The sequence below is a fragment of the Colius striatus genome, chromosome 1, assembly GCF_028858725.1.
Source record: "Colius striatus isolate bColStr4 chromosome 1, bColStr4.1.hap1, whole genome shotgun sequence".
NCBI classification, from domain to species: domain Eukaryota; kingdom Metazoa; phylum Chordata; class Aves; order Coliiformes; family Coliidae; genus Colius; species Colius striatus.
In genome coordinates this window covers 108,916,923-108,930,307 of record NC_084759.1, presented here as the reverse complement: position 1 = coordinate 108,930,307, position 13,385 = coordinate 108,916,923, and the positions used below count along the sequence as shown (strand labels likewise).

General features: G+C 50.1%; 1 protein-coding gene across 1 annotated transcript in view; it reads right to left on the bottom strand.

Annotated features, from left to right (window-relative positions):
• Nucleotides 1-1,509: 1,509 nt before the first annotated feature.
• LOC133626610 (collagen alpha-1(I) chain-like) overlaps nucleotides 1,510-13,385 on the bottom strand; it is a 29,722-nt gene continuing 17,846 nt past the window's right edge. Inside the window, exons 4-5 of the mRNA XM_062006836.1 lie at nucleotides 1,778-2,864; nucleotides 1,510-1,639 (exon numbers count right to left, since the gene is read on the bottom strand). Of these exons, the coding sequence (XP_061862820.1) occupies nucleotides 1,510-1,639; nucleotides 1,778-2,864 (1,217 nt within the window). The remainder of the gene's footprint in view (nucleotides 1,640-1,777; nucleotides 2,865-13,385) is intronic.

The following is a 13,385-nucleotide window of genomic DNA, read 5'->3' as shown; positions in this document are numbered from 1 at the left end:
TTAAAAGACTCAGAAATCTTATGCTGAATGTTAGGCTCTGGAGCCTTGTGCAGACCCTCTACACTTGTAGGCAGGGCTGCTGCCCTACATCTTATTGCAGGAGACTGCAGAAGATTATGCTGGACACGGTGACCACTCTGCATACAATCTGATTTTGCTTTCAACAGGTAGAGTGTATCAGTCATCCTCTCCTGTGGACCTGCAGTGCAGCTCCCTGTGCTCACCGGGGTGAAGGTCCTGTTGAGGACCTGGGCAGCCTGCTTATGGGGGTTGGCTGACAGGTTTGGCCAAGGCTCTGTCTGGTCAAAGCACACTCTGCTCAATCCCAAGTGCTTGACTGATTTGGTTTTCCTGCCTGTCAAATTCTAGGCTGTATGTTCTTCCACCTTTTTATATTCTCCACATTGCCTTCAGTCCTTTCACCCAGATCTCTTGGTGCTAACCTGCCCTTCCAGTTGGGAAATTGGTAAGAGTGTCTCTGATTTTCCATCCTTCTCTCCTGCTCTTCCCCTTCTCGTTTTGCTCCCCAGTCATTCTTGGTTTCAGTCTTCCTTCCCTGCTTGACCTCTATTTCTCTTTGCTGGGAAGAACCTCATTTGCATCTGTCCCAGTATCCAAGCTACAAATTAGACCTGGTTAAAATTTCACACAGTGAAACCCTGACTCGTAAAAAACTCTTGAGTTTTGGGAGGAGTGTAGGAGCTCTATTTGGTGTGGCTTTTCTGTTGAGCACTTGGGTTCAGAAATGTGCATTCTCCCTTCTGCAACAGGTTCAGAAAATGACCTTGGGTAGGTCACTTCATCTATCTGGGTCTCTTTTACTTGTTAAATTTAGATAAAAATACGTGCCTGGGTCAGTAAAAATGTCTTTGAGATCATAGGGGAAAAAACTATCCAAGTGGTGATTACTACGATTAGAATAATTATTTTTATTAAATGAATCCAGCTGATGCTTGTGCAACACTGTTCTGGGCTCAACAAGACCTTTTCTGCTGAGACTCACGGGAAAAAAAAAACTCCAACTTTTGTTGTCCCTGGACAGAGATGTGTTTTTTGAGATTGAGTTTTGTGGTTTTGTTATGAAATGTATGACAGTCGGTCATGTGGTTTGCTTTTTGGGCTGACTGAACCCTGCTGAACCCATACGTAAGGCAGCACTGAGTTTAATGATTCACGCCGGTCGTGTTTTGGTTTAGCTTTTCCTGGATGGAGGGCGTATAAACCTGCAAGTCCGGGGAACTCTCTCAGCTGACGCCACTAAAAAAAAAACTGCCCAAATGTTTGCAAGCCAGACTCAACACGGCCTCTCTGTTGGGCCAGACCCTTTTCTGGTGTCTTGGGTTGCAACTGCTGGGCATGCCTGGGGACACCCAGACTGGAGAACTAGGCTCCCTTGCCCCTGCCATTTACAGTGCCGTGGGCTGCAAGAGTTTCCGGGAGCCCACCCGAGCTTGTTTTTCATGATTCCTTGCTCTTCTTCTCCTGCCACCACATTGCCACAAAGTGGACTCATGGCTGCAGGATGAAGTTGACCCGAGACCGTTTGGTGTGTGCAGTTGTTATTTGTTTGACCTTGGGGTAATCGGGCAAATTCCCTGCCAGCTCCTCTATTGTTAAGGACCTCCGAGGAGCGGTTTGGCTGGAAGACATGGCTAGCGGTCAGGGGTACTTGAGAGGGAGGGATGCTGCAGACCCGTGCTACTGACTTCGCGGGTTTACCGCTCGCTTTTCAGCAGGCGGCTCACATGCGAGCTGAGGGAGGCTGCAAGTCCCCCACCCTCCCGGCTCGGCCCGGGCCCGGCTCGGCAGGGGAACACGGCCGCCCGGCGCCTGCCATTTTCCTGGGGAGGCGGCGGCCGGCCTTCTCCCTTCCCCCGCGTCCCGGCGGGTGCGGGGCGAGGCGGCGGCCAGGCCCGGCCCGCCCGTCACTGGAGTTGGAGTTCGCGTGGAGGAGGCCGGAGGAGGAGGGAGGAGGCAGGAGGAGGAGGGAGGGGGACGTCTTGTTTGTGGCTTGTCAGCAGCCGTAGGAGACAAGCCTCCATGTGTGAAAGCCGCTTGGCATGAATGCCTGGGCCGTACCAAGCGCCGCGGCGCCCGCGGGGGGAGGCCGCCCCGCCGCCCCGCCGCCCCGCGCAGACAATAGGCCCCGCAAGGGTTCCCCCTAAGTTGCCTTGATGCTGCCCTAGCGCCCGGCGAGCGCAGGCCGCGCCGCCGGCAGCCTCCCGCTCCCCGCCGCCGCCCCCCGCCCGGCATGCCGCTCCGAGCCTTCACCGCCTGAGGCAGGTAAGCGCCGGCCACGCCGCCCGCCCTGGCCCGGCTCGGCCCGGCCCGGCGTGGCCCCGCCGCCCGCGGGCAGCCTGCGCGCCGCGCTGCCGGCGGGGGGCCGATGGCTGGCGCCGCCGCCCCCGGGGCCGCCTCCCCGCCGCCGGCTCCCCTGGCTCGGCGCGGCGCGGCCCGGCTGCCAGCAGCGGGGGGCGGCGTGTGCGCGCCGGTATGTGTGCGTGCGGGCAGGCGGCAGCCTCTGCCGCAGTCAGCCCCGACACGCTGCCCGGCTCCCCCGGCTCGGCTTGGCTCGGCTCGGCTCGGCGGGGGGGCGGAAACTTTTGCAGCGGTCGGTTGTCCGCCGTGCCCGCCGCGCCGTGCCTCAGTTTCCCCGCGGCGGCAGCGCGCGGGGAGGGACCCGGTGGCCGGGGGAATGGGTGCCGGGACCACAGCCGGGGAGGGGGAAAGAGAACCGGGACTGCGCTCGAAAAGGACAAAAAGCGCCTTCCACCTGTTGGCTTCTGTCCCGGCGGCTTTCGGGGAACGGCGGGCCGAGGATGGGGTGGGGGGCAGCGCCGGGGGCGGCCGCCCTCCCCGCTGCCCTGCGCCGGGGTAAAGCCCGGGCAAGGGAGGAAAGCCGGGGTCTTTTGTCACTCTTCCATCCCTCTGCCTCCGGAGCCTTGCAGAGCCGGGAAGTCTGCCGCGGGGATGAGAGAGATTTTTTTTTTCCCTCCTGGATGCTGGGAGATTAAACGAGATGTATTTACAATTGCCATTTATCAGCAAGTAAATATCTAGCTCGGCGTGAGAGCGGCAATGTGAAGCCTTCTTGCTTGCTGGAGGTTTTGTGGCTGTTAACCTACTGTTGGTGAGGTGATAATGTGCAAGAGCAAAAAAAAAAAAACCGAACCCAACCGAAAACCAAGGCAGAGAGAAACCCCGATCCTCACACCCGGCCTCATTACAACATCGGCACTGCGTTTGGTTAAAATTCAAAGGGGTATTTTTACCTTTTGGCGTGAGACACAGGAAGCCTCCCAGTACGCTGGGTGCATCCTCATGTGGTCTTTTAAGTTTGTCATCTGCCATCATTCAGGTTTCACTGATTCTACTTGGTTTTTTTTTTTTTTTAAATAACCTACAAGAACCTGAGCTGCACAAATGTTTGTCATCCTAATGTCCTGACACAACCTATGTGAGGCAGGAGCTGAAAGAGGGGGAGAGAGTGAGGATATGTGCTTTCCCAGTCAAGGCTGGAAGGAAAGCATCATGTGTTGAAGAATATGAGCAGGAATGGGAGATGGGGGAGGGAGTCTAAATTGTCCTGAGACCCTATTCAATCCAGCAAGGAAGATGGAGGATCTTGCTGCTGCAAAAAAATGTACGGCAGAAATCTCTGCCAGCTTCTCTCTGACTTGTTACCTCCCCTCAAAAAATAAATAAATAAGCACAAAAAGAATCAAAGCAAAACCCCATGATTTGTTGTAATGTTTTGCCTGATACCTTTATCCCGCAAGCTTTACAGTCAGAGAGTCCAGTGATGGAGGTATATGAGAAGCAGGAAGAAAGACTATGAGGTTTATCGTCACAGGAGGGGGAGAAGTATCATGTTTGAAAGGAGACTTGTCAGGCAGTGAGGTAGGGAAAAAAAATATCTGTTCCAAGCAGCTGGACCTGGGGAGGAGGAAGAGGAGGTGGCTCTGGCACCTACAGTTCTGATGCTGGGTGGAAAACCTGCAGAGAGGAAGGATGTCCAAGGAAGATCCTGGATTATCTCTTTGGAGGGCTTTAGAAACGGGGGAATTTTGAACTGAATCAGGACATGAGCAAGGATGGAGCATAGCTAAGCTGAATGTGATGTAGCAGGACTTTTTAGCATGGAAGCAAACAGAGGCAGAGTTTTCTGTCTTGGCAGAGTTTGGGGCAGTTGGTAGGGGGAAGAGATCTTTGTAGCCAGGTCAAGGGGTGGTAGTGACTTGGGCAAGGGCTGCAGCTGAGGGGATGAGGACGAAATGTGTGGTTTGCCTTTTCCATAGGAGGTTTCTGTGGTAGGAGGACCCCCTTTTAAAATGTCTTTGTAAATTTCTGTTAATTATATTGGAATCTGGCAACAGCAGGGACTAAATATCTATCCCTTGTGAAAATACGTGTGGGGATGAAATGAAGCTTTATGGTGAACTCTCCCTCACACCCAGACCCACTGCATCCACGGAAACAGCAAGTTTGTGCACACACCTGCTTGTGTAGCACATTCTTCCTCCTGAGGGGCAACGTGCACACATTGTAAATATGGTTCCTGTGCAGACACGGCACAATCCTTGTATTTTCCTCAGTTTACATAATAGCTTATTCTATCAGCCTGGTAGCAGTAGTATTTGACAGCCAACTTTGCAATATCACGAATTACGATGTGAGGCAGCTCAGACTAAAACCAGTATGTGCCATGTTTTAGCTTTTCCTCTCCCGGCAGTGTTCCTGTGATGGAGGAGGCACATACCACAGACATCGCATATGTGAGCGATGCCATAAAGATGTGATGCACATACATATGCTGAGGACTGATCTTGGGTCCGACATCCTTAAAGTTGCTCTCTTTGGGAAGAAGCTGAAGCAGTGCCTGCTTGTTGAGTAGCCCACATGCTGCTCCTGTGCATGCAGATCACACATGTGCATGCTCCACTTTTCCTCTCCAGCATCACCTGTTTGAATCCCAGCAGCGCTGGCAGCTCAGGGAAGTTTGGCACCCCCCTCGAGGGGGATTTGATGCCCTTTCTGTTCCAGCTTGGCTTTGGATGGGCTTGATCCACAAAAGCTTGACAACAGGGAACACTAATGAGCCCCAGCTTGGCATGCTGTGAAGAAAAGCCAAGGGCTGAGCAGGCTTAAAAAGAGTGGTGTGGAGCCCCCCAGCCAGAGCCTGAGCCTTGGCATGAAGGCTGGAAGGAAGTGGAGTGGCTCAAGTCGGGAACAAGACGGCAGTGCTGCAGCAAAGGCGCGAGGGGAGACCATCTTGGGGGGGAGGAGAGCAGGCTGCTGTTTCCACATCATCTGAAAACTCAACCTGCTGTCAGGACAGCAGGAAGGCTTGTGCATATTTTATGTCACTTTTCTCCTTCTAGAACAAACTGCTGATCTGATGGGCTATGCACTTTAAAACCCTTGACGCGCCCGCCGATCAGCGAGTATGACTCGAGGCCAATAACTGGCCTCGGCCTCCTGCCTCTGCTCCTTTGTGGACAGTCCGTCGCATCCCGTGCCGCCCTTCCCCGGAGAGCATGTGCACGGTTAAACCCTGCATGCCACTCCTCAACTACAGCATGGGATGTGACTAGCTGCATGGAGACAGGGACACAGAAAATGGCAACGTGTCAGGGCCGGGGGGCGGAGGGGGAGGCGGGGAGGGGAGTTGGCCATTTCTTAACGCTGTTTGCTGATGTCTAGAAGGAGGCTGAACGGGTATATCGGTTTTCCTTTGAACTGGTTGTGTGCATTGCTCCAGTCGGCTGCACTCGCCTGTGAGATCGTCTGCAGCAGCTCAGGAGTTGGTGGGGCTGGCAGTAAACAAAATGTGTTTTACTCCTTCAGCCTCGATTTCGTGGTGTTGAGGGCTGTCAGGCAAGAGGATTTCTCCTCAGCAGTTGTTTGGTGCTGCTTCTGCGTGGCAGAGCCACTTTGAGCCACCAACAATGCTTCTCCTCACTGGAGATGGGAGCACTGCTCCCTGATGCTCCCTGCCCTACACTTAAGGGTGCAGGCATCTCAGGTATCAGAGTCTTGATAACAGTCTCGCACACACAGACACGTTATTCCTGTGTCCTGTAAGCAAACTCATTGTCCTAAACACCATTTTGGGACACCCGGGGAAGCAAATATTTATACTATGTCACGTGGACTTTCATACGTAACTGATCATCCTTGCTTTATTTTTCACTGGTCCTGTTTGAGAAACAGTGGTCTCAGACACGGAGATCTCACAGAACTTGAGATCTGGACACGGTTTTGATGATCAGCCTTAGGCAAATCTCTCTAAAGCTGGGGCAGATCTTCCTGCTGAAACCTGTAAAATGGGAGCACTGCTTGCCCACCTTCCAGGGAAGGAGCAGCACACCCAATTGCTCGTGTGGGGTTGTGAAGTGCTGCACGCTCCTGTGCAGACACTACGGTGGACTCGCAGGAACACCATCAGAGGAACAAAGCATGCAGTTTTGCACCAAGTGTGACTCATGCTACGATAAATTTTGCTAGAAGTATGTGCACACTCGGGTGCTCTGTTGGACGGTGAATTCTGTTTTGTCCTCCCAGCAGAAAACAGCACGACTTGCCAGTGACATGGACTGTACATGTATTCCCATAACAACAGTATTATAAACATATGGTAAACCTGGTATAACAACTGTTGTCCGTGTCTCCACACAAAACAAGGAGCCGATTAACAAAAACTTGAGGCTGTCTGAGGTTGTATCTCCCCTAGACTGTGATCTCATCAGCTTTCTCAAGCTAACCGCAACCTGGTTGCTGCTCGGATTGTAAACTTGGGGTACGGGGGGAGGAGAGCGGTTTGCAGGAATGGCTATTTGTGATTCAATCTGCTTCCCTCTGACTCAGTACTGAACTATCCCTCGGTAGGGTATTTGGGCATAGTACGCTTAGGACATTGCGCATCAGTTTAGTTCTTGGAATAAATTCTACAGTGCCTGGCCTTGCTTACAACTGAGTTTTGTCTCGGCATCTTTTGTGAAAACAAAACCCCAAAAGCTACTTCTGACTATTAAAAGACGCCATGGTAATTTTTGCCAAAAGAAGGGGGCGGGGGGGGGGGGGGGGGGTGGTCTTAGCCCTAGGCACTTTGCCAGACTCAGCTCAGGAAATTGCAGTCTATCTAGGTAAAAAACTCCCCTATAGTTTAAATGAAAAAAGGTATTCATCTCTTACTGTCTTAAAGGGTTAGCACTGTATTTCTGTAGAGCCTTAAACAGACAGTACATTCTAGCTGGAGAGGTGGCTACAGTTGCTTGCTGGGAGAAGAATTTTTTAATGCAAAAACTGGTGCCTTTTTGCATTTTTGGGACGCTTCTAATTGCAAAATGCTATATATGTTTCAGGTTGTTGCAGGGCTTGAATGGATATGTGGATCAACATACAAATACAAGTGCAGGGAAATACGCTGGTGTGGTTTTTGTGCAGGAGGGCAGGCAGCTAGCAAATACATGTTTTCTTTCTGTAGCAGAAAAATAAAGACCTTTTTTTTTAGTCTTGTGCGTATGCATCTGAGGGCTGGATTTTGTATGTTTAGCAGCAATTGCTTTTGTAAGCTGCTGCTAAGGCACGTAACTGGCCGTGTGCAATTGCAGTAATGGAATGTGAAAATGCAACTACACACAGACCTGTAATCTTGCATGCAAAATACTGCTGGTCTAGTTCTCCAGGTACAAAAAATGGCCTGATATTGTCCTTGCCTTTCCTTTTAACTGTGTTCACCTGCATTTTTCAGGTGACAGCTGTGTGTGTGGAGTGCTGAATGATTATCCTTGCTATTTTTGCTCCAAGAAGGAGGAGGAAATGAAATCATTACTAGGGGCTGGGGTAGTACATGTGTTGTGGTAAGCACAGGATGAAGTTGAGTGGGGGATCGCATTGTTAATTTCATAACTCTTTAAAGTCCTGGGGAAATGCATGGTTGAGGAAGGAGAGAAAGGAGGTGAGCTTCTGTTCCTGCTGCAGACGAGGAGTATTGAACCATTTTGCTCGTCACCGGTGTCAGGATCTGACTTCGCCTTCTGCCAAATCTGGTACTTAGAGGGCCCCCAAAACAGAACGTGCATTTGGGCACAGATGGATGCAGGACTGGATATTGACGACAGTGAGAGTATATTTGGATATTCAAGTCCAGGGCACTGCAGACCTCCAAAGTGTGAAACAGGTTTCCTCTTCTTCACTCAATGAGTGGGTCTCAGCCCTGCCCTGGAGAGGTAGAGGTAGCCGAGGGCAATGGAGGAATAACTCACTTTCTCTGCCACTTCAGTCTCCAGCTTCTCTGGTGACAGCGATAACAAAGGGCTTCTCGGCATTAGGTGATACAGATCTCTCTCAGCCAGCTAAACCTGAGTCCCTCAGGCTTCTCACTAGCCTTGGGGCTTGGATGTCACTGTCCGCTCACTGCCCAGGGTGGCCTGGGACAATCCCCCTGAGACTGAAGGCTGCACCTTCTCTGTAAGGTCTGGAAGCACGGATTTCTTCCTACTGAAAACCGTGATTACGTTTCGAGGTTATTTCTTGCCATCCAGGGTCCTTGTCTGCAGTCACTTCCATTTTGCATGCTGCTCTTTGTAATTGAATCTATCGATGTATATTTAATCCACTTGGCACCATGGTTTGTAACTAGGCACTGCTTCCCAGCCTTCTGTCACTTGTTTTCACAATTGCCATCTTTAAGTTAGGATGGGTGCCTGGCACTCAGCTTTTTGCCCGATTGCTCTACTGTCTTGAAGGACCTGTGCTTGACAGTCAGGTCCAGTCAGCACAGCTCCCATCCTTTGATCTGGACATCAGCCAGGTATGTAGGACTTGGGTAACGGAAGCTAAGTCCGTTGGGTTTAATTCTCCTCTCTGCCACCGATTTGCTACGTGTGATCATGGGCAAGTCCTTTAACCTCAGGTGGCCTCAGCTGACTTATCTATTCCAGAAAGGAGTTGTAATGCTTAATTATTGCCAGCTCTTCAGAAACCCCTGGGAGAAAAAAAATGCATTTTATTCAGAAATGTCTCTGACCTCCCTGGCCTTTCTAAGCCATCTTGGTGGTGTTAGGAGATATTCTCATTCCTCCCTTAATAATGTTTCTTCAATTTTTCATCTGTACATTCACCCACTCTTTCAGCTGCATGTAAAAATGCCAAGCTGTCTGAAGTCATGGAAATATTTTTGCAAACTTGACAGCCATGACAAACATTCCTCCTCAGCAATAAACAAACAAGGTACACAACCTGTCATTAACATCAGTTTATAGCAGAGACCTTTGTCACTCATTGATGAGGGAATCCTAGACAATTCCTGCTCTAGCAAGCCATAGTGTTGTTTGAGGATAGGAAAATACCACATCCTTTGAGTTCCTGTGTGCAGTGAGTAACTGGGAAGCTCTGTTTGCCCATGTGTGTACGAGAGTGCAAGCAGGCACCAGGTATTTGGTTTATTCAGAGCCCTTACAAACTATATTTGGCTCAGGTATATGTGACATCGGGGGCTTGGTGTTTGCTTGTACGCACAAAAAAACTGTTTTCCATACCAATGGTTGAAACATAAATGTGGTACGAGTTAAACTGTGTAAAAATATTAGGCACCTGAAAAAAAACCAAAAGAAGCTGCAAATGCAAGATGTTAGTGAGTGTTGCAGGAGGAGAACCCCCATTTTGCAGCCTGGCACGCACCCCTCTTCTCTGTGTTCCTTGAAGCTGATTGTCAGCTGGTAGGGTTGGCAAGTACCTGAACCTATACTGCAACATCTTCTCCAAGCGGCTAATTCACCACGTTAAGCACTCACACAGTGCTTGTTTTGGTGCTTTCTTGGTTCATTCACACTGAATATGTCTAAATCTAGATCTCCAGAGTCTTTGGTACAGGTGCTGCTCTTTTTCCTGTATGTTTTTTTAGGTTACCTCTTGTTCTTCTGGCAGGCTCTTTTCTTACCATCTTTGGTAGTGGGCTCTCTGGTGTGCTCAGGAGAAAAAAGTTAAGACTGTTCACCTGTGTCTTTGACATAAGACTCTAAGTATGGGGCTAAGCTCCATTCTACCATTTCACTCATTCACTGCCTCTCTGTCTTTGCACCTTAGTTCCTCCCTTCTTAAAATGAGGACAACAACTCTTCGCTCTGCTTCCACAAAACCTTTGAAAGCTAAGGAGAAAAACATGCAGGGTTTTCATCTTCCTTCTCTGGGAGACTATAAATCCCTTTCCTCTCCTCATTTTAAGAGTTCTTATTATATTCTGTCCCTTCAGGTCTCCTCTACTTCCACCGCTCTTGCAATCTGTCTCTTTCTGCTGTTTCCACATCCCCTTCTATTTGCAGCTCCCTTCCTTCTGTTCATGTCATTTTCTTCTCTCACCCTGTATCTTCTACCCTCCCCCACTATTCATGCTCCGTAGTCTTCCTATCGCCTCTCTCCAGTTTATCCTCCAAATTCCTCCCTTGTGTGTCTCTGCCGTGGACTGCTTTCTGTTGTCCCGGCTGTGTGTGTTGAGGCCAGCTGGCCGGGAGCTGCCGTGGGGGCTGGCTGGACAGCCGGCCAGGGCCTGAGTGAGAAGGACGTGGTGTGGGATTGGATGGACAGCCCCTGTGGCTGTGGCCTGGCCGGCTGGGGTGGAGCTTGCCCTCCAACAGGACAAGGTGAGGCTCTCTCTGCCTGTGCACCGCTGGATTTGGATGGGGCTGCCACAGTCTTGTTCTCAGCTGCAGCACAACTGTCACTTCAATGTCCGAGTACTTTATTTCTGTCTGGGAGCCTGATGGGGTCTATAGTCTCAAATTTTGTCTCCTGATGTCACTTTACCTCCTTGGATGTGGCCTTGTGAATTGTTCTGGTCCTGGCCCATTGTCTTTCTCCGGTTACCCCAACTTGCCCCTGGCTCCAGATACTCTGCCACATGTGGATGGTGTTCTGCCTGGCTGCTTGGAGACACCTGTGGCTGTCAAGAGGAGGTCGACTGTCCCTGAGTGTCATTCACAGCTGAGTTTAGAGTCCTACACTCTGTCAGGGAAAGAGGAGGGAGAGGACTAGCACCAAAGGTCTGAGGAGGCCTCTGCATCTTGTCAGAGGGTTGCACTGAGCCCCTAAGCCAGTGCCTAGCAGGTCAGGACAGCTGCACTTTGTTCCTGGGAGACCTGTGCATAGCCAGGGAACAGAGTTTCTCTTCCTACAGGACAGGAACACCAGTGTGTTAGAGAGAACCCCTCTCACATCTGCCCAAGAGAGTCACCTTATCTCATGAAGAGGCTTTCACACTATCTGAGACGGGATAGAGTTTCCTCCAAGTCAGCTAAAGTGGATGCAGCCTATTTAACCACCTCCCTGCAGGGACAGGATTTTGGCTACGACAGTGATTGCTGGAGTTGCAAGGTGACCTTTTTTTTGGATATCCCTTCATGAATTCTGTTTTGCCTCTCACAATGGGGACATATGGCGTGGAGAAGTCCTTTCCCCAGGGCCGGGAGAGGTGGCTGCTGCTAGACTGGTGAGAGAGCCTGCCAAATCAGGGCTCATCAGGTGTTCCTGTCAGCAAAGCACAAAGAGGTCACGCAGATGGCCGTGCGTTGAAGTTTATCCAGTGTCCTACAGAACAGGGCATGGTGATTTTCTGGCCTCCAGTGGAGTTGAGCTCCATTTCTGGGTAACACCGCATTTGCCCCTGCCAGGCATGACTCAGTCCCGTGCTCATGAAAGCCGTGAGCCACAGCTCTCTTAACCAGGCAGTCCCCAGTTTTTCCCTTTTGTCTCTGCAACAGACTGACCCTTCCTTAGCATGCTGAGATGGCATCCCTCACCATATACCTTTTCCTATTTTTCCCACAGCTGTCTTTCTCTCTCTCTCCATACCTGCTTCACCTGTTTTACCTGCTCTTTCCTTCCTGCTTTGCCTCTGGACTAGGTCTCTCACCACACTCTTTCCAAAATGGTGTTCCTCTGCCTCATTTGCCCTCCTATGTGGCTTCCTTGTCTCTCCGGTCATGCTGTGAGCTGTCAGCAGCTAGGGCAGAAGGACCATTGCAAAAACAGGGCAAAGACCAGAGGGTTTCTGGTAGAGCAGAGGGACAAAGCAGAGTATTACTGGATCAGGGTCCATTGTTTGCTGGCATATTTGACCTCTCCTAGGTATTGTTAGCAACATGACAGAAGTCCTCTTCCCCCAGAAGAGTGATTTTGTCATTGCTTCTACTTCACTGTTGGCAAGTTTCTGAAAGGTTAATGAAATCATTCACCGCAAAAGAAAAAGCACATCTTCCCGTGTTTTGCATAAATTAATCTTGAAGATTATGGAACAGTCTATGTACGGGGCACAGGACATGCAGTTATGTCCTGAGTCTTGTCACCCAAAGTGCAGCTCTGGGAGTATCATGTAGGTGACACTGTCTACTCCAGTCCTTGAGATCAGCTTACGTTAAAATTTAGTAAAAAGCTGTGGCCTCCCCACCCATCTTTATTCATGTTTCGTTGTGTGTAATGGGGACTGAGGAGGAAGTACCCAGGAATGCCCACAAACCTCCCCTTCCTCTCGTTGTGGTGGATCCTTGTTTCCCACAGATCCTCTTTAGAAAATGCCCTGTATCAAGTTTCATTCCCAGTGGATTTTTTCTCTCTGAGAAGTGTGGAAAAAAATAATTCAATTGGTTTTGGATCACATGATTGGGAACAGGAACCAACCCCAGAAGATAAGTGTTCTGACCTTTACCACACTCAGGTAACTGAAAATAATAACAAATAAATACCTCTTGTTTCTAAACCTCAGACTTAGAGATGCATCCTTGCTTTATGCAACAAGAGCCTGAGCTAGGGCTCTTGCTCTTAGGAGGGTTGAAGATATGAACTTTGCATCTGCCTATGGTAAGAAGCAGCCCCTTTCCTTTCTGTTAGGAAATGCAGCTGGTACCAACCCAGACTTTGAGGAAGGAAGAGTCCCCACTCTCCTGCCATCTTGCTTCCAGGATCCTGGATATTTTCCCATGGCTAGTGCTCCTAGAGAAGGAGATTTTGATTATTCTTGGCCTAAGTCCATTTCCTTATATTTTCTGCCTCTTCACATATAGAGCCATACAGGGTTGGCCACAAACTAGACTTCTGCATGTAGGCAGGCCCTGGATAAGAGTATGGTGTTTGCTCTGGAAAAAAAAAAAAAAATTCAACAGTGTTAAGACTCCCAAATCACTGAGTTTTTGAAGGTGAGAAAACCTGTCTGAAAGGAGGATGTATTGAGCTGTGACTCAGAGTGAGCGCTGCAGGTCTGGGTCTTAGGTCACTGATTCAAACCTCCATCATCCCCTGCAGATGCCCCTGGGGAGGTCCATCTGAGATAGCCTTTCTTTGCAAGCTGCTGATGGCAGTAAATATTTGTACACTGCAGTGCTGATAGAGGA